The sequence below is a fragment of the Xenopus laevis genome, chromosome 7S (genome assembly GCF_017654675.1).
Source record: "Xenopus laevis strain J_2021 chromosome 7S, Xenopus_laevis_v10.1, whole genome shotgun sequence".
NCBI classification, from domain to species: Eukaryota; Metazoa; Chordata; class Amphibia; order Anura; family Pipidae; genus Xenopus; species Xenopus laevis.
This window is the reverse complement of record NC_054384.1, coordinates 8,207,299-8,231,237: the sequence shown is the minus strand read 5'-3', so window position 1 is coordinate 8,231,237 and position 23,939 is coordinate 8,207,299. Positions and strand designations below refer to the sequence as shown.

Below are 23,939 nucleotides of genomic sequence, written 5' to 3'. Positions count from 1 at the left end.
CCATCTCTCCCTACTATACCTGCTATCCCACAGTCACACTCCCTTCCCAGAGACTATTATCCACTGTTACTATAGGCACCATCTCTCCCTACTATACCTGCTATCCCACAGTTACACTCCCTTCCCAGAGACTATTATCCACTGTTACTATAGGCACCATCTCTCCCTACTATACCTGCTATCCCACAGTCACACTCCCTTCCCAGAGACTATTATCCACTGTTACTATAGACACCATCTCTCTATCCCACAGTCACACTCCCTTCCCAGAGACTATTATCCACTGTTACTATAGGCACCATATCTCCCTACTATACCTGCTATCCCCTTTCCAGAGACTATTATCCCACTGTTACTATAGACACCATCTCTCCCTACTATACCTGCTATCCCCTTTCCAGAGACTATTATCCGCACTGCTACTATACATTCATACATTGCTAATAATATGGCTTTGCATACATTTTTATACTCAAGAATTCCAGTTAGATAACCAATACTGTGCAGCCTATAATTGTTTTTTATTCTGTGCATTCCAGGTTCTAGAAGGCAAACCTATTCATGTTGACTGCTATGGAAACTTAGCCCCATTGACCAAAGGAGGACAGCAGCTCATATTCAATTTTTATGCTTTTAAGGAAAACAGATTGCCCTTCTCTGTAAAGGTATGTGCTGGATACAGATTAGGCTCTCTGACTTTTAGTTTAAAGCTGACTTCTATTTAAAGAATTTTAAGGTAAATTAAAGGTTTCCCGCAAAGTGTATGGATTCTAATGGAGTCCCTTAAACAAGGTTCTTTCAATCTTTTAATGTGATGTTTATTCACTTGCAACATAATCCAGCTGTGGACTCAATACTACTGTCAGTAACTGTGCAGAGGAATTTGTTGCTTCTTTTTTAATGCCCTTGGTTTGGAAATTACATGCTGAATAAGCAGGTGTCCATGAACGTTTGGCCATATACGGGGGAATGTAATTTGTTATTATTAGAGCAAAAAACGTTTGTAAACACCTTTGTGAACGTTAGAGCCATTTTTGACTGATTAAAGACCTCCACCGGTAACTCGCAAAATTTGTGACCAAATTGTTTTTGGCAAACGTTCGCAGTGTATGTAATAATATTTCGCCATCGCAAACCGTTTTTTGGGACAAAATATTTAATGAACCTCCAGAGCAGGTGTCAATGGTTCGCAATGCACAATTAAGATTTGCAATGAAATAAAAGCCTAGCGAAGAATATTGCATTGCGACAGGTGAATTTTTATTCGCAAAGTTTTACTCTTCACAAATTTTATTACATTTCCCCCATAGTGTATCTGCTAAATGGCATTAAAATGATGCCTATATATTTGGATGTACCTTATTGAACGGGATTGTTTTAGAATCGTTAAATTTTGACCTTTTCTTCCCCTTTAAGTCAAAGAAAAACTGGGTTTTTGGCTTCTGCTGTTTTCTCCTTTGTGGCATTTACAATCGCGTGCCATTCTCTTATGCAGTTGAAGCTAAACCATAATATCTAGGAATTTATAAGCCTAAACTGTGGGTAACAGATTTGATTCTGATTTCAAAGAACTTATGTCTGTTGCTGTACTTGTACCTCCCGTTGGGGTCCCTTGAGATCCAGTGAGCCTTATAGTTATTGTTTCTTTTATTTCATGCTGCTAGCTTTAACTCTGCCCAAGTCCTGAGTAAACACACAAAACATTCCAAGTACCAAGAAATGTCCTCTGTGTTGTGTGAAAAAATGTGCAATGCTGATTCTCATAATTTTATTTTCTGTATCAACCCCCCCAGCATGCTATTTCCTGATAAATTAAGTTATTCAGCGATCAACTCATTAGTTATGTGCTTGATTTGAGAACCGTTTACGAGTTTTATCCAAAATAAGGTATGGGACCTGTTATTCGGAATGCTCAGGATCAGGGATGTTTTCCTGGTAATGGATCTTTCCTTAATTTGGATCTTCATACCTTAAGTCTACTGGAAAATCATGTAAACTTAAAGGAAAAGGAAAGATTAAAACTAAGTAAGCCTTATCAGAAAGGTCCATCTAAATATACCAGTAAACCCCCAAAGTAGTGCTGCTCTGAGTCCCCTGTCAAAAGAAACACTGCATTTCTTTCCTTCTATTGTGTACACATGGGCTTCTGTATCAGACTTCCTGTTTTCATCTTAAACCTCATTGCCCTGGGCGTGAGCATGCTCAGTTTGCTCCTCTTCCTCCACCCTCCCTTCTCTACTGTAATCTGAGCCCAGAGCAGTGAGAGACTCAGGCAGGAAGTGATGTCACACCACATTAATACTGCAGCTCATATCCATAAACAAACAGAGAGTTTCTAGAGCTTTTTACTCAGGTATGGTAAAACATTCTACAGAATAAATATAGCATCCTAGCTTGCAATATTGCAGCTAATCTATTGGCAATAAAATGCCTCTGTAGCTTTCCTTCTCCTTTAAAATAAACCTAATAGGTTGGTTTTGCTTCCAATAAGGATTAATTATATCTTAGTTGGGATCAAGTACAAGTTACTGTTTTATTATTACAGAGAAAAAGGAAATCATTTTTAAAAATTTGTATTAATTGGATAAAATGGAGTCTATGGGAGATGGCCGTAGGAGCTTTCTGGATAACGGGATTCTGGATAACGGATCCCATGCCTGTACCAAAATTTGTGGTTGCTACTATTTAAGGAAAACGTATACCTTTAGCATCTAGACCATTTTGATGGGGCCAGTGGTGTAACTATAGAGGCGGCAGACCCCGCTGTTGCGGGTTGGACCTATTGGCATGCCAGTGATGTCAGGGGTGGAGTTATGACGTGTCGATCACCGATTGGTTGATCGCTATGTCAGTCTCTAGGAATCCTGCCTGGTTTTTCTAATATGGAAAACTAGGACTGGCAGGTGTGCCCTGGGCAGCCCTTCCAAAAACCGGGCTGTCTGGCTAAAAACAGGACAGGTTGTAACCTTAGCTGGCCTAGGGGACAGGGTGGGCCGGACCACAGGATCTGCTATATAGAAATGGTCGCTTACCTGAAAATTAGCTGAGTTTTTTCACGCCACTCTTTTGAGGTGTGCATTTGGGTGGGCAGAAGAATTTTGGCTCCAGTGTGCACACCAGGCCCCCAGCAGTGGCGTAACTACAGAGGAAGCAGACCGTGTGGCTGCAGGGGGGCACAGGAGTTACAGGGGGCCCCGTGAGGCCCTAATTAATGAGCAATTTCAACATACATTGGTAAAAAAGGACAACCTCAGGATACAGCGCCGGGCCAGTCCTGCTAGGCGCCCTAGGCAGCCTGGCTGGTGGCATCGCCTGATAGGCACGACGCACATGCGAAAACTCGTGCACGGAAAAACGTACGCACAAGAATAGGGCGTGTGCACATGTGCAATATGGAAGCGAGTGCCAGCCAGAACACCAGACGGTACTGGGCTAGGAGTAGGAGGCAAAGAAGGTGTGTGCCTAGTTACGGCCCTGTATGGATATGTTGGGGGCCCTTAAATTAACTTGCTGTGGGGCACAGTAATATCTAGTTACACCACTGGTCTCCAGAATAATTTTTTGGGGTAGGGGGGCCAAGAGGAAACATGGTACGCAACTGGCTGGGGCAGAGGTGTAACTAGATATTACTGGGCCCCACAGCAATTTATTTTTCAGGCCCCCAAAATATCTAGGTTGACCTGTTTTACCAATATCTATTGAAATGGCATATGAATTAGGGTCTTATGGGGCCCCTTTACCTTGTGGGAACCCCCTGCAGCCGCAGGGTCTCATTCCTCTGTAGTTAAGTCCCTGGGGCCCACAACTGGGTGTTGCTGGCTGACAGGCCATGGGGGCTCCAGAGTGGGCAACAGGTACTTGTCTCTCACTCTCTCTCCTACTGTCTGCTGCTGTAATGTTGTCTGATATTTGTATAATGTACAGAGCAATATCACAATTTTTACCTGACAAGACAGTAGAACTCCAGAGAGGGGCAGTCATTGCTTGTAGGTATTCCACTGCTCAGGTCCCCCATGGGTACAGGACTCAAATGGGCCCAATAGGTTCATTGGGCTTAAGGCTGACCCATGTCTTTTGGAAGAAAACCTAACCAAAATATAATGTATCCGTTTACAAGTAAATTATGAAAGAATCATTTCAAATTGCCATATCTTCATATCGGTAAATATTACCCTTGTTTGCTATCCTTCACCGTGAGCCGCCATTTTGAGATGTTCCTCCTGACAGGAATAATGCAGGAACAGGAAGAAGTGTGGCAGTCAAAGTCACGCCTCTCCATTCATTGGCTGATGTAACTTAGCAAGTATGTCTGCTCTTGTTAGTGTGAGAGCACAGTACCTCAAATGGCCTCATTTCTTTGTGGGATAGTTCAGTGTAAAAAGATATTTTCATGAAAAGCCTTGTTGTGTGATATATTTCTGTAGTATCCAGTCTGAAATCTGCATGGTCTCTTTGTACACTCATATTTGATATAAAAATCTGTATTTGTCATTATAGGTCAGAGACACCAGTCAAGAACCATGCGGTCGCCTGTCGTTTTTAAAGGAGCCAAAGACAACTAAAGGCCTGCCACAGACTGCAGTCTGCAACTTAAACATCACCCTGCCGACCCAGAAAAAGGTACGCATAATCCGAATGAGAATTAGTGATCAATAAGTCCCTTTACAAGTAATACTTTTCTTCCGTGTAGTTTCTATAGACCGTAAAGTATGAAGGTGTTTGTTTTCGTGCACGTTGAATGTTCTTTCTCAGCAAAACTGTCTATTTATTAATAGGAGCTTCCATAATGTCTGTATCTTTGGCAGTAGAACAGCAAGCTCTTGTTTTTAAAGGAGAAGGAAAGGTCTTTTTACTTGGGGGTGCCAAAAGTAAGGAACCCCCAAGTAATCGCATGTACTTACCTGAAACCCCGGGCCTGTGCACCTATTAGGAGAAAACTGCAGCAGCCCGGGATTCTTCTAGCGAGCACCACGGAGCGATCGGCTTCTTCTTTTTTTCTCGCGGCTGTGCATGCTTTAAAGGATAAGTAAACCTTTAAAATAAGTGTAAAATTGATGAGGTTGCTATTCTAAGCACTTTTGTAATTTACATTCATTATTTATTCTCTTTAAATTCCAAGATATTAAGGGATACATGTACTGTTAATAAGAATGAATTTTGTTACAACAGCGCCACCTGCTGGTCAGTTTCCAACCAGTCTGACCAAAAAGTAGTCAAGGAAGTTGTCAGGAGAAAGAAAGAGGCTGCTCTGATGTTCTTCTGCTTAGGAAAAAAATTAGAAACCTTTCTCAAATCTTTCCTAAGCAGAAGAACATCAGAGCAGCCTCTTTCTTTCTCCTGAAAACTTCCTTGACTACTTGGTGGTCAGACTGGTCTGAAATTGACCAACAGGTGGCGATGTTGTAACAAAATACATTCATATTAACATTACATGTATCTCTTAATATCTTGGAATTAAAAGAATCAATAATGAAAGTACATTACAAAAGTTCTTAGAATAGCACTCTCATTCATTTTACATTTACTTATTTTAAAGGTTTACTTATCCTTTAAGGATAAATAATTCTGTAATCTTGCAATTGACTTGAGTATAAATATATAGTATATATACTAATATATAAGTTCATTTTGTTGCATTCAGTTATACATATCAAAATAGAATGTTGGTATTAGGGCTGTTACAAAAAGAAGAGAGAGATTTTATCTGCAGCTCGGTATTTTATTTATGGATCTACAAAAATGAAATCTTATTGTGGTGCCAGATATGTGACATTCTTTAAAATAGACTGTTTAACCTGCCATGTGGGAGCTAACAGCTTAGATAACCTGCTTGTTAAAATACATTCAGTTCTATCTTTACCTGTTTGTGTCAGCGTTTGCTTTTTTTGTGCTTTTGTGTTTCCTGTCTCTCCCTTTTTGTGTGCTAATAATCTTTTCGCTGCTACTCGCTATAATACACCTTATCTCTACCATGCATCTTGGAACCAAAAGGAAACAGAGTCAGACCAAGATGATGAGGTAAAAACAATGATATATTTGTTATATCTTAAACAGGACTAAATGAGAAAACACACAAAATGATGGAATCTATGTATAGTTAAATACCTGGAGCTCGCTGGCAGGGGGGCTTTTTTTTCTTTAATGAAACTCAGGGATTCTGTTCACCAGGGACAAAGATAAATAATTTATTAATTTATAAAAGTTAAAGAGCTGGTGAGCCCCCCCCCCCTCCCCAGAGCTGCTTTAGAAGGTGAAGAATGAAACTTTACACTTTAATATTAGAAAAATGGTCACAAATACAAAATAGAAAGTAATTGGAAAAAGTGACTATGAAGATTTTCATTCATCCAGGTCATGGGATATCTAGTATAGGTAAATCTGGACTTGCTGAGTAATCATTGAAAAGGTTTCCACGAGAACAAACTTGCCTTTTTGATATGCATCCAAGAGGGGCAGTGGAGTAACTACATGTCACTGGGCCCCACAGCAAATTATTTTTTAGGCCCCCAAAATGTCCTGTTTTACCAATATTTATTGAAATTGTATATAAATGAAGGACTCATGGGGCCCCTATACCTCTTGGGCCCCCCTGCAGCTGCAGGGTCTGCTTTCTCTGTAGTTACGCCCCTGAAGAGGGGGGTAACTTGAAAACGGAAGTATACAGGAAACCCACTCATACGGATCAATATCTGTTGTTTGATTCCCACCGTCCGCTGGAACACAAACTGGGTGTCATTAGAACTCTGCAGCACAGGGCGGAATGTGTGGCAACTGATACAGAGTCCAAAGACAAAGAGCAAAAACATCTCAGAGGAGCTTTGAAAGCGTGTGGTTGCTGCTGTCAAAACAGCAGCAACCAAGCCCAATGGGAACACCAATAGAAATAACACATAGTAGGCGAAATATAGTCATCCCATATGTAGCTGGAGTGTCGGAGAAGCTCAGGAGGAATCAAACCTAGCAACACACTGAGACAAAAACTGGCACACCCAAAGGATCCAACACCACAAGAAAAACAAAGCAATGGGGTATATGGAGTCCAGTGTAGAGAGGAGTGCACTGATCTATACATTGGGGAGACAAAACAACTGCTCACCAAGCGAATGGCTCAGCATAGGAGGGCGAATTCTACAGGGCAAAACTCAGCTGTCTTTCTACACCTAAAAGACAAGGGACACTCCTTTGAAGAAAGCAAGGTCCAAATCTTGGATAAAGAAGACCGCTGGTTTGAAAGAGGCGTGAAAGAGGCGATTCATGTCAAGGTGGAGAGACCATCTCTGAACAGAGTCGGGGGCCTTCGACACCACCTGTCTGCTACATACATTGCTATAAACATCTGTACCCCGGCGGGATTCAGAACACTTCACACATCCATTCATGCAACTCTCACAAGTAACACCTGTATCTAGGAGTTGCATGACACATTGGATAATCCTGTCACAGTAACTACACAGAATCAACCCCTCTGTAAATCTCAGATTTCTCTTTGAAGAGTTACAATGTGCCATTGTGATTGGATTAGTGGAAGAGTTTATATGCCGAGAATTTCCCACACCAGTCGGTTGAACTGAAGAAGCTGCTCGGATGAGTAGTGAAATGTCTTCAATGATTACAAGTCCAGTTGTTTGAGATTTACCTATACTTGATAAATTGGGAAAAGTCTTTATTTCGGGTGAACTGTCTGAAACCAAATGAACTGAAAAAAGTGTTTGGAGGTGAACAACCCCTTTAAGACAGCCCATAAGAGACATACAACTCTCCTGAGTTACTGTATGCAAGACAAGTTTTACCTTAAAGGAGAAGGAAACCTAGTCGGTGCAAAAACCCTCCCCCCCCTCCCGTGTGTTGCTCACCCTCCCTCCTTCCCCCTGGCCTACCCGTAAATGCCCCTAACTAGTTACTTACCGTATATACCCGTGTATAAGCCGAGTTTTTCAGCATCCAAAATGTGCTGAAAAAGTCTACCTCGGCTTATACTCGGGTCAGCGGTAACCGACCGGAGGAGCTGAGATTGCAGTCACTTTTAATCATTCCTATACCAACAGTTCACTTGGGGAGAGACTGCAATATCCCACAATGCCCTCTGTTGGTTATATGAAAGAATAACAGTGCGCCCTCTGTTGTTTGTATGAAAGAATAACAGTGACTGCAATATCACACAGCGGCCATCTGTTTACACAGCGCCATCTGTTGGTTGTATGAAAGAATAACAGTGACTGCAATATCACACAGCGCCATCTGTTGGTTGTATGAAAGAATAACAGTGACTGCAATATCACACAGCGCCATCTGTTGGTTGTATGAAAGAATAACAGTGACTGCAATATCACACAGCGCCATCTGTTGGTTATATGAAAGAATAACAGTGACTGCAATATCACACAGCGCCATCTGTTGGTTATATGAAAGAATAACAGTGACTGCAATATCACACAGCGCCCTCTGTTGGTTATATGAAAGAATAACAGTGACTGCAATATCACACAGCACCCTCTGTTGGTTATATGAAAGAATAACAGTGATGGCAATATCACACAGCACCCTCTGTTGGTTATATGAAAGAATAACAGTGACTGCAATATCACACAGCGCCCTCTGTTGGTTATACGAAAGATTAACAGTGATGGTAATATAAAACAGCAGCCTCTGCACATGGTAGTGGGACAATGCACACAGTAATCCGTTTGGCAATTCTCTGTCACCATCAACTTTGCAAAGAAGTCCGGTTGATCGCTGGGGGGGTCGCTTTGGCAGAATGTGCGCTGCTGGGAGACAGGGCTGTAGTTGTGTCTAGGCTTATACTAGAGTCAATAAGTTTTCCCAGTTTTCGTAGGTAAAATTAGGTACCTAGGCTTATACTCGGGTCGGCTTATACTCGAGTATATACGGTACCCTTCTGCGCAGGTCCAGTCCACGGAGTTCACCGACGCCATCTTCTTCCAAGCGATCTTCTTCCTGCTTTGACCGGCGAATGCGCAGTAGGAGCATTTCGCCTGTACGGATCTACTGCGCATGTGCCAAAAGTCACGAAGTGAAATCGGAAAACTTCGTGACTGTTGGCGCATGCGCAGTAGATCCGTACCGGCGAAATGCTCCTACTGCGCATGCGCCAAAACGCCGTTCAAAGCAGGAAGAAGATCGCGTGGAAGAAGATGTTGTCTGTGAACTCCCTGGACTGGACCTGCGCAGAAGGGTAAGTAACAAGTTAGGGGCATTTGCCCAGTGGGACGGGTAGGCCAGGGGGGAGGAGGGAGGGTGAGCAACACACGGGGGGGGGGGAGGGTTTTTGCACCGACTAGGTTTCCTTCTCCTTTAAGTTTCACCATTTCACCTACCTCCATCACAGACTGAATCATTTCAGGTGGTTTCCTGATTTATGGATAGTTCACTTCCTAAATAGTACTATAACTGTTGCTTCCCCTTAGCCTAACTGGCTTCTGTGCATTTCTACACTTACTTTTTCTGTCTTCAGTGTATCACATTGTTCAGTTATGTAGTAGGAAAAACAATCATAATGGGGTTCATTTATCAACACTGGGCAAATTTGCCCATGGGCAGTAACCCATGGCAACCAATCAAATTGCTGCATTCATTGTTCTACTTGCAGCTGGCTTTAAAAAGCTAATCTCTGATTGGTTGCTATAGGTAAGTGCCCACAGGCAAATTTGCCCAGTGTTGATAAATGAGCCCCAATGTGTTTAATTGTTGGTTTAATGTATTTTATGTGGTCTGTAAACATTGTATTTGTTCAGTGTCAGTTTCAACATAACCTGAAACAGAAATTTCCATCCAAAATGCTAGGGATATTTATTCATATATTCTTCATTTTTTTTTTTTTAACTCTCTCAGAATGACAAAGTGGATCGACGACAGAACTTTGTGTCTCTAGCCTTGCGTAAGCGATACAGCTATCTGACTGAGCCTGGAATGAGTGAGTTTGGTAACATCCTAACAGTACTAATCACTTTTAAAAGAAGAGTCGTCATTCTGTATTTGAAGGTTAAATTCCCAACAGCATGAGCTACCTCCCTATATTACTCATTCTGTCTAGTCAGCTATTTGTGTGGCTGTACTTTAAACCGAATATATAGGAGAGAATATATAGGAGAGTCCCAACTGACCATGTTCTTTTAGACAAACAGCTTGAAAATATTTTTAAAAATTTTTTGATCGGTTCTTTAGTAAAAACTGGGGGTGGAAAGGTTGAGTAAACTTTGAAAGCCCTTGGTGTGATCCATTTAGCCTTAAGGTGGCCATAGACGCACAGATAATTCCGATATTCGTTGCGTGTATGGTGGAAAAAAACGGTCGGCTCGTCGATCGGGCTGGATGGAAAATTTTGATCGGGTACCTTTGAAGGGACCCAAACATCGGCCATTGTTAGTGCTGAATCGTCAGATACAGGTAGAATTCTATTGTTTCTATATGTATATCTGACGCAGTGGCGGGCCAAGCCAACCGGGCGCCCTAGGCGACCCGGGTGGCCACCGTGCTCCCCTCCTCAATTTCCTCCGTGCTCCCCTCGGCGCGCTCCTGAAACCATTGTGCGCACAACGCCGGAGGGGAGAGTGTCACAGCGCTGGAGGCAGGCAGGCAGAGCAAAGCGTGGTGAGAGGCGGGGAAAGTGACTGAGGGGAGGGAGGTGGGGAAACTGACTGGGGAGATGGGGTAAAGCGCTTGAGGGGAGGGAGGCGGGGAGGAGCGCTGGAGGAGTGGGAGGAGCAGCGAACATGGACTAGGGGTAGGCAAAAGTCAGGTACCTGCCCAGCGCCCCCCTTTCGTTGCGCCCTAGGCAGGTGCCTCTTCTGTCTACCCCTAGTTCCGGCCCTGATCTGACGATTCAGCTCTACACGTGTGTATTGAAACAAATGATCTTTCTTGGAAAGATCTTTTCCAAGAAAGATCGTAAGTGTTACTCTATGGCCACCTTAATATATCCATTACACTACAATTTGCAGATAAGCTTCTTATGAGGTCCTTGGAGTACATTCGTCATGGCAGTTGATATATATTTTAGTCTCCAGGCGCCCGAAAGTTCAGGGCCCATGAGCAGATGGAGGGCAGATACCCTCAAAGGTGCTTCTTCCTCAGGGATGGCTGGAGTTTAGATGTTTCACCATTGTAAAGCAAAAGCAACATGACAATACAATACAGTTGCAGCTTCAGATACAATTTATTAATTCCGTCAGAAACTGTTGCTCTGACAAATTGCAATAAACTGCTTATTCGTTGGAACGCTGGTGAATTAAGCCTTGTGAGGGCATCCATTTTTACTTTTCAAGCATTCATCACTGATGCAAGCCGATGGTGTGATCTTGTTGTGCCAAGTTTTTCTGAAGTTCATGAAAACTGTTGACTCTGCAGGGAGTGAACAGAACATCAGCTGGTCTTTCATTGGTTGTGAGATGGTCACATCTAGGAACTCTAGCAGCAAAGTTTCTGTTCAAAACTCTGCTATTTACACGCACACCCTTGAATCATAATTCACATTATCTTTTAAAGGGATACTGTCATGGGAAAAAATTATTTTTTTCAAAATGAATCAGTTAATAGTGCTGCTCCAGCAGAATTCTGCATTGAAATCCATTTCTCAAAAGAGCAAACAGATTTTTTTTATATTCAATTTTGAAATCTGACATGGGGCTAGACATTTTGTCATTTCCCAGCTGCCCCTGGTCATGTGACTTGTGCCTGCACTTTAGGGCTATTCCACACGGGGAGATAGCCTTGCGTTTGCGGTCGCGGCGACAAAGCGCCGCGCCAGTCGCCGCGACCGGCGCAGGCGACAGTTTTGTATGGGCGCCTATGTAAAAACGCCTGTGCTAACCACACGAGGCGATGCGCTTTTCAACAGTCGCCTGAAAATGCCTCGCCAGGCTTTTTCAGGCGACTGTTGAAAAGCGCATCGCCTCGTGTGGTTAGCACAGGCGTTTTTACATAGGCGCCCATACAAAACTGTCGCCTGCGCCGGTCGCGGCGACTGGCGCGGCGCTTTGTCGCCGCGACCGCAAACGCAGGGCTATCTCCCCGTGTGGACTAGCCCTTAAGAGAGAAATGCTTTCTGGCAGGCTACTGTTTTTCCTTCTCAATGTAACTGAATGTGTCTCAGTGGGACATGGGTTTTTCTATTGAGTGTTGTTCTTAGATCTACCAGGCAGCTGTTATCTTGTGTTAGGGAGCTGCTATCTGGTTACCTTCCCATTGTTCTTTTGTTTGGCTGCTGGGGGGAAAAAGGGAGGGGGTGATATCACTCCAACTTGCAGTACAGCAGTAAAGAGTGATTGAAGTTTATCAGAGCACAAGTCACATGACTTGGGGCAGCTGGGAAATTGACAATATGTCTAGCCCCATGTCAGATTTCAAAATTGAATATTAAAAAATCTGTTTGCTCTTTTGAAAAATGAATTTCAGTGCAGAATTCTGCTGGATCAGCACTATTAACTGATTCATTTTGAATTTTTTTTTCCCATGACGGTATCCCTTTAAGGAACACCCCTGATGACATTAAGTGGATGCGTTAATTACTTAGATTATTTACAGAGTGTATAGCAGAAAACTTGTCAATCACAAGATGTGACTGTTGATATCTGGCAGCCAGTCCTCTGTCATGCAACCAGTTTATTACTGGCCAAAATTGTACTTGGCCTCCTTAATTGTTTTGCTTTCTTAGTGCATGAATTAGGTTTAATGTGTAGGTAGAAAAGCAAATGTCGCAATGTTTACAAATGTCTGGCAGATTTTTGGTTCTTGAATAAATGAAGCATATGTGTTACCTTATAAAAATAAATAAATAAGGCAGAGGGAATAGTGGGTTGATGATAATGGGAAAACCAGTGGGCATTCTCATCCCCTGCAACCAGACATTATAGTACAGGTATAGGATCCCTTATCCGGAAACCCGATATCCAGAAAGCTCCGTATTACGGAATGGCTGTCTCCCATAGACTCCATTTTATCCAAATAATCCAAATTTTTAAAAATGGTTTCCTTTTTCTCTGTAATAATAAAACAGTAGCTTGTACTTGATCCCAACTAAGATATAATTAATCCTTATTGGAAGCAAAACCAGCCTATTGGGTTTATTTAAGTTTAAATGAATTTCTAGTAGACTTAAGGTATGAAGACCCAAATTATGGAAAGATCCGTTATCCGGAAAACCCCAGGTCCCGAGCATTCTGGATAACAGGTCCCATACCTGTACAGCCAGTGAAGACATCTTCATTCCGATCTCATCTGTTTCAAAATAATATACAGGATCTCCCTGCAAAAGATCCCCCTTACGGCATAGCTGTGTCTATATTTCAGCATATCACTGGTATGGGACCTGTTATCCAGAATGGATCTTCATACCTTAAGTCTACTAGAAAATCATGTAAACATTAAATAAACCCAATAGGCTGGTCTTGCGTCCAATAAGGATGAATTATATCTTAGTTGGGATCAAGTACAAGCTACTGTTTTATTATTACAGAGAAAAAGGAAATCATTTAAAAAAAAAAAATGGATTATTTGGATAAAATGGAGTCTACGGCAGACAGCCTTTCCGTAATTCTGAGCTTTCTGGATAATGGATTTCTGGGTAACAAATACCTGTATATGTTTTGTATAATGCGGGTTATCAGTACCAGTTATGTCATGATGCATTTTTAGTGTTCCATTATTTCAATTTGAAAGATGCCAATGCTAATATAACATCATGCAGGCTATTCTACTGTTTCCCTATAAAAGAATATTAGTAGTGACAGTTATTCAGCTTGTTAGTTCCAGTGTAACCTTCTACAAAGATATTTGTTTCGATGTTTAACACTACATGATAGAGCTGATTTTTTCCATGCAGAATGTAAATGCAAATTATCAGAAAGCTCTGAATTTACAGAAAGGCTATCTCTGATAGACTCAATTTTATCCAAATAATCCACATTTTTTTATAGGATCCCTTATCCGGAAACCCGATATCCAGAAAGCTCCGTATTACGGAATGGCTGTCTCCCATAGACTCCATTTTATCCAAATAACCCAAATTTTTAAAAATGGTTTCCTTATTCTCTGTAATAATAAAAGAGTAGTTTGTACTTGATCCCAACTAAGATATAATTGATCCTTATTGGAAGCAAAACCAGCCTATTGGGTTTATTTAATATTTACATGATTTTCTAGTAGACTTAAGGTATGAAGGTCCAAATTACAGAAAGATCCGTTATCCGGAAAGCCCCAGGTCCCGAGCATTCTGGATAACAGGTCCTATACCTGCTCTATGAGTGCCTGTATTTTAATGCTACAGGTTGTGCCTGTGCCTCATTGTCTCCCTATACAGGTATGGGACCTGTATTCTCAGGATTTGGGGTTTTCTGGATAACGGATCTTTCTGTAATTTGGATCTTCATACAGTTTCAATGTCTTATTTTAAACATGGCGTTATTTTCCCAACCGGTAGCAGAATGATGAACTCTTCTTTTAAAGTAAAACCTGAATGTGTACAGTAAGCCATGGATTTCCAACTGCAGTCCTATGTAAAGTATCGGAAAATTGCCGTAGTCATAAGCAATTCAGTCAAGACAGGCGCTATCACAAATATTAACCTAATGATTAAATATTCCCTATGGTGCATAGAGTTAAAAGATAAGTAAACCTTTAAAATAAGCAAATGTAAATTGATGAGGGGGCTATTCTAAGCACTTTTGCGAATTACATTCATTATTTATTTGCTTTTTATTCCAAGATATTTAGGGATACATGTACTGTTAATATGAATGAATTTTGTTCTAACAGCGCCACCTGCTGGTCAGTTTCCCACCAGTCTGACCACCAAGTAGTCAAGGAAGTTGTCAGGAGAAAGAAAGAGGCTGCTCTGATGTTCTTCTGCTTAGGAATAAAATTAGAAACCTTTCTCAAATCTTTCCTAAGCAGAAGAACATGAGAGCAGCCTCTTTCTTTCTCCTGACAACTTCCTTGACTACTTGGTGGTCAGACTGGTCAGAAAAGGACCAGCAGGTGGCGATGTTGTAACAAAATTTATTCCTATTAACAGTACATGTATCCCTTAATATCTTGGAATAAAAAGAAAATAAATAATGAATGTAAATTACAAAGGTGTTTAGAACTACCCCCTCATCAGTTTTACATTCACTTATTTTTAAGGTTTACTTATCCTTTAAAGAAAATGTTAAAAATTTTTATCAATTAGCAATAGGGCGCTAAGGTGAGTGATCTTCATGTAATGCCTGTATAAAGCTTTTTCCATCTGTTGATCAGACAGAATAAAAGGCAAAGCAGCCGAATTCATGGATGGGTGTATTTAGAACCGAGTACACTATAATACTTTAAGGACTGGCATGGGAAAACTGTGGCACTAAAGATGTGGTTTAATAATAATAATAACTCAATTTCATAATTCATTTGCTTGTATCTTCATGACATTCCATGCACGCTTCAATGCAATAATCAGTCTCTTTTTGGTTATTCCTGCCTGACCACCTTATGAAAGCCACATATTCCATGTGCCGTATTCAAGTGCCTCTTTTTTTTTTTATTTATTTATTTTTAATAATAATTTAAATCCATTCCATCCATAGTTTCTTTGGTTTACCAAACATGTAAGAAGAAGAAAACAACAGCATGAGTAATGCAAGAAAAACTGTATAGAAAAACAAAAAAACCCTGCTCTTATTGGCTTTGTGATTGTGCGACACAGCTATGAATTTTGCATGGAAGATATATCTCCGAATTTACCCCAATCTCTTCACGAGTTTGCACTTTGCTTGTCACGTAAACTTCCCCCGAGTCGTGCATGAATAGACCTGAATGGTTCCAAGAGCAAAAAGCACAAACACAAGTTGTATTTTCACTTTCTATTGTTTTTTAAGGACAATAATGTGTTTCACAATGGTAGAACCAGAGAAAGCGCAATACTCATTTAACTACTAACTCTACACAAATATATATATATATATATAATGCATTTGGCAGGGCTGAACAATTTGTGTAACATTAAAGAAGCACATCAGAAAGTCAATAGGAAGTTTGAGTAGCTGTAGAATATTTGACTCATTTTTTTATATGTTGTGTTTTTGTCCTTCATTGTTTGTTTGCTGCGTGTTTTCTGTCCATCATTTTATGTTGCTGACATTCTTGGCTCATTTTCATACCAAGGACATTTCCTTCTCTTTTTTTCAACCCATCTTCTCCATCATCACAATTCTGACTCATAAAACAATTGTACTTGCTTTTAAAAATACTATAATCTTTACTGACCAATCTTTTTTTTTTTTTTTTCTCTGGTCTCTCTGTTTCCCAAATCATTTTTGTTAATTTTGCATTTTAATTTTAATTTACTCATGAAAGAACCACTTGATCGGAGCCCAGGATCCACAAGACCCATTCCTACTACTTATTCATACAAGCCAGGCTTTCCAACAAGACCTTACCAATCATGGACGACTGCTCCAATTACAGTGCCTGTACAATCCAAATCAGGCTTTACCTCTCTATCAAGCTCTTCCTCTAATACGCCCTCAGCATCCCCTTTAAAATCAATTTGGTCTGGTTCTTCTGCTTCTCCTATAAAATCCACATTAGGAGCTTCTACTACTTCTTCTATTAAATCTGTTAGCGATGTAGCATCTCCAATTAGATCATATCGGACAATTGCTTCACCTATAAAAACGGTTGTGACGCAGTCTCCCTACGCAGTTCAAGTTTCCACTGGCTCACCAATCAGAGCATCTACCATAGCAGAGACTACGTCTTTCAAAGGGCTGCCTTCTAGCTCTCCTTTTGCGTCCAGAACTTCTCCAGTGACAACTGCTGGGTCCCTTTTAGAAAGATCGTCCATTACAATGACACCTCCAGCATCCCCTAAATCAAATATAAATATGTATTCTTCAAGCTTGCCCTTCAAATCTATCATTACATCTGCAGGGTCACTTTCATCTTCTCCTCTAAAATCAGTTGTCTCTCCTGCTGTCTCTTCTGCTAAAGTGACCATGACATCTTCTCTATCGTCACCTTTAAAACTTGCCAATGGGCCAAGTGAAGTTGGCTTAGTTAATGGATCTGCATCGCCATTAAAATATCCACTATGTTCAAATTATATTAATGGGTCAGCTGTCCATTTACAGGACAAGATAGCTGCAGTCACAAAGTCTGCAACATCCACTGTTAATGCAACAATAGATGCAGTTGAGAAAAACTACTCTGTCTCTTCTACTACTCCACTGCCATATTCACCTCTCAGGTCTTTTTCTTCAACAGCTTCTGCATTTCAGTCAATACGAAATCCTGCTGCCAGCACACTTTACACATCATTTAGGTCTACACTTGCCTCTACTACCTCATCTGTAACTTCATCAACAATAACGGTGCCAGTATATTCTGTTGTAAATGTTTTGTCAGAACCAACCCTTAAAAAACTGACTGAATCTGCTTCATTGACAAAATCAGCTGCTGCTCTTGTGTCTCCATCAAAAAATTTATCCACAGAGACCCCTTCTCATTGGGCTTCCACTCCTGCTAAAACATCTTTGTTTCTAGCACCTAGTGCTCTTAAGTTAGCCACCAGCAGCACTTCATTATCCTCCAGTCAGGAGCTACTGAAAGATGTTGCAGACATGAAAGAAGATTTAATAAGGATGACCGCAATTTTACAGACTGACACCTCAGAAGACAAAGCATTTGATCCTGAAATAACAAAAGAAGCTCGAATTGAGGACGTAGAGCCATTTAAGCTAGTTGAAAAAGTAAAAGAGGATTTAGTGAAAGTTAGTGAAATTTTAAAAAAAGACGTGTTTCTCGAAAACAAGTTGTCTGCAAGTCATGCTGGACACTCGCCGGAGGATGAATGGGTAGAATTTAATAACGAAGAACTTGAAGAAGCAAGGCGGTTTACAAACACACATGCACCAGATAAAGTAGACATAAAAACAAGAACTTTATCAGAAAAAGACTATAACCTGACAAAAGTCATTGATTATTTAACTAATGATATTGGGGGAAATACATTTTCAACCCTAAAATACAAGTATGATGATTGCAAAAAAGAAGGGGAAGAGAGACAAAAAAGGGTGTTAAAACCAGCAATGACTTTACAGGAGCATAAGCTTAAGATGCCTCCATCCTCCATGAGATCCTCTGCTTCTGAAAAAGAGTTATGTAAACTTTCAGACGCTGTATTTGGGACCGATATGAACTTAGAATCACCTGATGACTTTTCACAGCATGAACAAGACAAGAGTCCTTTGTCTGATAGCGGTTTTGAAACAAGAAGTGAAAAAACACCATCAGCCCCACAGAGTGCTGAAAGTACAGGTCCTAAACCACTTTTTCATGATGTACCTATCCCACCTGTCATAACAGAAACAAGGACAGAAGTAGTTCACGTCATACGGAGCTATGAACCTTCTACTGGAGACATTGTAGAATCTGAAAAAGTAGAAATACCACCCTTGAAACCTGATGCAGTTTTCATGGACTTGGAACAAAATTCCTCTGGATCAATGAAAGTAAAAAGTAAAGCCTTCCAGATAAAAGCTGGAATTGACGATGATGACAAAGGTGTTTTGGGCAAAGGCATGCGAGTTAAAGAGGAAACTCATATTACCACTACAACTAGAATGGTTTATCATACACCTCCAGTGATTGAAAATAAATCAGAAAGACGTGAGGAAACAATGTCGGTCCATGATATAATGAAAGCCTTTCAGTCAGGTCGTGATCCTTCTAAAGAGCTTGCAGGTCTGTTTGAACATAAGACTTCAGTTACATCAGATATTCAGAAGTGCACTGACATCTCACAGCCATATTCTGAGAGAGACGGCAAAATGAAACCAAAGCTGGAACGCATAATAGAGGTGCATATTGAAAAAGGTAACCAGGCTGAGCCTACAGAAGTCATAATTAGGGAAACAAAAAAACATCCCGAAAAAGAAATGTATGTTTATCAGAGGGACTTGAGTCAGTTAAATTATAATATCAAAGATGGAATTACTAAAAGGAATATGTTTCCATGTTCAGATGAGCATGGACAAGTAGAAGAAGAGGAGCTTACAGCAGAAGAGTCTCTTCCATCCTATTTGGATACTTCACGAGTAAATACTCCGGTCTCTCAAGAAGAAGACAGTCGCCCTAATTCAGCTCAGCTTATTTCTGATGATTCCTATAAAACACTCAAATTACTGAGTCAGCACTCTGTAGAGTACCATGATGATGATCTGTCCGAACTCAGAGGGGAGTCTTATAGATTTGCAGAAAAGATGCTGCTCTCTGAAAAAGTAGACATTTCACATTCTGACACAGAAGAGTCAGCCACAGACCATGCTTTACTCCTTGGCACAGACTTACAGCGTCAAGAAAGACTTTCCAGAGAGAAACTGATTACTGCACCAAAAAAAGACATTCTATCAAAAATATACAAAGATGTTTCTGAAAATGGCATAGGTAAAATATCTGGCGATGATGCTTTTGATAAGGTTACAGTGTTGCATTATGCAGGAGACCCTAAGAGTCCTAAACATGCAATGTGGATGCGATTTACTGAGGATAGGTTAGACAGAGGTAGAGAAAAGTTATTATATGAAGACAGGGTGGACAGGACTGTTAAAGAGGCTGAAGAAAAGTTAACAGAAGTGTCTCAGTTTTTTCGTGACAAAACAGAAAAGCTAAATGATGAACTGCAATCTCCAGAGAAAAAGCCACACAAAAAGAGTAGTAAAGAATTTTATTCAGGTCAAAGTTCTACAAGCAGTAGTCCAGAAAGAACTTTGTCTACTGATATGAGAACTTCTAGTGATGACTGGACTAAAGCTCATCACTTTGGATATGATGGAAAGTGTTTCTCAATAGCTGATGATAGAAAGGCAACGAGTTTACCTTGCAGTCCTGAAAAAAGAATGTTCGAGCAGAGGGTAGAAGATCCTAAATATGGCTCTGAGCAGCCAGGCTCCCACTCCGGATTCCAACTTAAGCAGTCAAAGCTCAGTTCTATTAAACTAAAATTTGAACAAAGCATTAATTTAAAAAATAAAGACAATGCCCAGGAAGATAAAAGACAAGAATCCCCATCTAAAATTCCTGTTAAAAAAACTCAGGACAGTCGGCTGCCATTTTTTCAGTTCCATGTAAAAGAAAAACAACAAAAGACTGCAGGTGAAATAAACGGAGACATGGCCTTGTTAAAAGAGTCCATTAATGAAGAATGTTTAAAATTCAAGGAAATGATAAAAAACACTGCTGTTTTTGTAGATCCCAAAATAGATAAAGCAGTTGTAGGGAAAAGGGACCAATTTTCAGAGCAGCAAGTAAGCATATCACCTAGTAATAAAGACTCTGCAGGATCTTCCTTGACCTTGGAGAAAAAACATTATAGAACATGGGAGGCACCTGATATCACTAATAATAAAACAACAAAGGAAAACCTTACACACATACTTGTTCAGAATAAGGAAGCTGAAAATACTGGTTCACATGCTACAATCCTGGAACTCAGCAAAGAGCTATCCATCCCGAAAAATGGGTCTAATCCAAGAGAAACCAACTATGTTAAGTCTCCTTCCAAGAAAGTTTTATACACAGACCCTTCTCGCAAGGACAGAGCCTTTACCAGCGATGAAAAAAATAACCAGAAAAAGGAAGGAGGTTGCATATCTCGTATCCCTGTTCAAGAGAAAAAGTTATCTCACAATTCCAATGCACATACTAGCTTGGCACAAGTTGAAACTGAGTTGACAAAAGCACCTACTTCACCACTGATTAGACAGAGTAAACCTGAAACCCTACACTGTGCTTTTGTGACTGATGAAAGCAATAGCCGTTCTGATATCAATTTGCATAAGACCCAAGATCATCTAGGGTTATCTCCTTCTAGTGAAGATCCAGAGATATCCCCTGTAAAGTCCCCAGATTCTTTAGAATTCAGCCCTGTAAAAGAGCGTACTTCTCCATTAGCCAATCAAATCAAAGTTGATGACTTAAACAGGATAATTTCAGTCGCAGGTACAGAGGTGTTGAAAGAGATAAAAACTTTACCTGTCTATGTTAGCATTGTGCAAGTAGGCAAGCAGTTTGAAAAGGAAGTTCAACAGGGGAGTGTTAAAAAAGTTGTAAGTCAAGAGAGTAGAACAGTACAAGAAACAAGAGGTACACTCTTTACAATTAAGCCACAAAAACAACCACCATCTCCACAAGGAAGCCCAGAAGATGATACGTTGGAACAAGTATCATTTATAGATAGTTCAGGAAAAAGTCCCATGACTCCAGAAACCCCTAGTTCAGAGGAAGTTAGCTATGAGTTTAACTCTAAAACCCCTGACTCATTAATGCCATATTTACCAGGAAAGCCAAGTCCAATACCTGAGGTATCTGAGGAGTCAGAAGAGGAAGAACTAACAAAATTACCTTCTGTTAAGCAAATTATTCCAGAGTCCCCTCCTACTGACATTCCCCATCCTATTAATATTAGCAATGATGCAAACAAAAGACTGAAGGACAACAGAGTTGCTTATATTGAGTTTCCACCTCCACCACCTTTAGACAGTGAACCAAGTGACTCTAGTAAAAAGAATGACCTATCCACTGATAGTGAAATGGAGATGACTGAAGTAAATTTGCAAGATGACCATGATAAATATTTGTCCGCTGAGCCTGCCATACGAGTGCAGCCTCCCTCTCCTGTACCCCTGGAGTTTGAATTCAGCGATTCAAGCGATGATGAATCTGTTCTACAACCTATTGCTGTAAAAAAGTATACTTTCAAAATAAAAGACGAAGAGATTAAAGAATGTGTAAAAATAAATACATCAGGAAAATCTTCACCAAAACAATCACAGGACCCAGAAGTCGGTTTGAATTCACCATCAAATGATATAGAACAAAATGGTAATGATCAGTCTATTACAGAATGTTCCATAGCAACCACTGCAGAATTCTCACATGATACTGATGCAACAGAAATCGATTCTCTTGATGGCTATGATCTGCAGGATGAAGATGATGGTTTAACTGAAAGTGATTCTAAGCTTACACAGAGTCAAGACAGTGACCCGAAAAAAGAGCCCTGGACCAAAGAAGGCATTCTATCACTAAAACACAGTGATCGTAGCTTTAGTCAAAGTAAACTTGAAGTTATTGAAGAGGAGAAAATAGTAACAGAGGAGTATAAACCATGTAGAAAAATTTCTGACAGTGAAATCAAAAAAAGCGAACAAGGAGATAAAAAGCCAGGAGTTCAGGTTTTTACTTTGGAAGGAAGGCACCCGGACAGAGATGTTTTTCCGGACACATATTTTAGCTATAAGGTGGATGAAGAGTTTGCAACACCTTTTAAAACTGTGGCTACAAAAAGTTTAGACTTTGATCCTTGGTCCAGCAAAGCTGGAGACGACGATGTGTTTGAAACAAAATCCAAGGACGAAGATCCTAAGCCTTTTAGTTTGGCAGTAGAAGATCGATCTCAAGCAACTACAACAGACACCACTCCTGCAAGAACCCCTACTGATGAAAGTACACCAACTAGTGAGCCCAACCCCTTCCCGTTTCACGAAGGGAAGATGTTTGAGATGACTCGCAGTGGTGCTATTGACATGAGCAAGAAGGATTTTGTTGAAGAAAGACTCCAATTTTTTCAGATTGGTGAGCATAATTCTGAAGGGAAGTCAGGGGACAAGGGGGAAGGGGACAAAATTACTGCCATCACACTTCCACAGTCAGGGGATATCTTGGTAGAACCCATCATAGAGAAACAAGTAGAAACATCTGCAGTTGAACATACCTCTGTCATCCAGTCCAGTGGCGAATGCCTTGATGGGACAAATGGTAATAATTCATTGGAAAAATCATCAGCAGCTACCACTTCTAAAGTTGATCCTAAATTGAGAACACCTATAAAGATGGGCATTTCTGCCTCAACAATGTCTACGAAGAAAGATGGCACTGGAGAAGTGGCAGTCAAAGTAGAAGCTGTATCAGATTTAGATAACGATAACAACATTTCATTGATAAAACTGTCTAGCAGTGATACCTTTATTAGCCAGATAGAAATTCACGATTTACAGGCAGAAAATTATAACAACAATAACAATTTGGATTTTTCTGCCGTAAATGTAAATAATAACAATACCATTAATCTGGTTCTTAGGAAGGAGTCTGATGCCAAACCTGAAACAAAAGGGAACAAAATAAAGTTGAATGTAGGGAAAGAGGCGGGATCAGCTAATCATCATGGTGATAGGGATAAGAAAAAGATCCAAAAAGGGGAACAAAAAACAACAGATTTAATCATCAATAGACCAAGATCTAAATTGCCTGTTAAGGCTGTTTCAGTAAGGCCTATCTCAAACCAGGTTAGTCATACAAACACTATATCTGGCAGGAAGAAATTATCTAGTAAGGGCGAAAAATGCACAAAGCAGGAATTCCTCTCCAATGCAGACATTAAATCTAAAATCCCAGTAAAAAATTTAAATAGAATGAATGCTCCAGTGCAGAAATACGTGACACCAAAGCAGAAGCAGGCACAGTTAGAGAAGGAGACAGCTAAACAAGCTCCCTCAAAATTACCAGTCAAGGTAAGATCTGCACCCAATGCCACTTCAACAGCCAAAGTAAAGAAATATGAGTTCAGTGAGGTCTGTAAACATTCTATTGAATATTTTAAGGGAATTAGTGGTGAGACATTAAAGCTTGTGGACCGTCTTTCTGAGGAAGAGAAAAACGCACATCCTGAGGGGTCTGATGAAGAAGACAGCACGTCAAGAAACACATCGGTCTCTGAAGCCACCCAAGTGTCCCAGCCTTCAGTTACATCGAGGTCTGCTAAAGAAATGAAAGCAGACGCAGCATCTTTAAAATCAAAGATTGAAAAGACCGACAGGGAGAGAAGGAGCAGTAGAAGGACTGGTGAGAATAAAGGCAGTCAGGTTTCTGGAGCTTTCCTAGCTCACATCGTGGAA

General features: G+C 40.5%; 1 protein-coding gene across 1 annotated transcript in view; it reads left to right on the top strand.

The window, feature by feature from the left end:
- The window catches only part of LOC108697176 (ankyrin-3), a 197,712-nt gene that overhangs the window by 154,700 nt on the left and 19,073 nt on the right, over nt 1–23,939 (top strand). Inside the window, exons 35-39 of the mRNA XM_041570861.1 lie at nt 540–665; nt 4,498–4,620; nt 5,992–6,018; nt 9,850–9,931; nt 16,342–23,886. Of these exons, the coding sequence (XP_041426795.1) occupies nt 540–665; nt 4,498–4,620; nt 5,992–6,018; nt 9,850–9,931; nt 16,342–23,886 (7,903 nt within the window). The remainder of the gene's footprint in view (nt 1–539; nt 666–4,497; nt 4,621–5,991; nt 6,019–9,849; nt 9,932–16,341; nt 23,887–23,939) is intronic.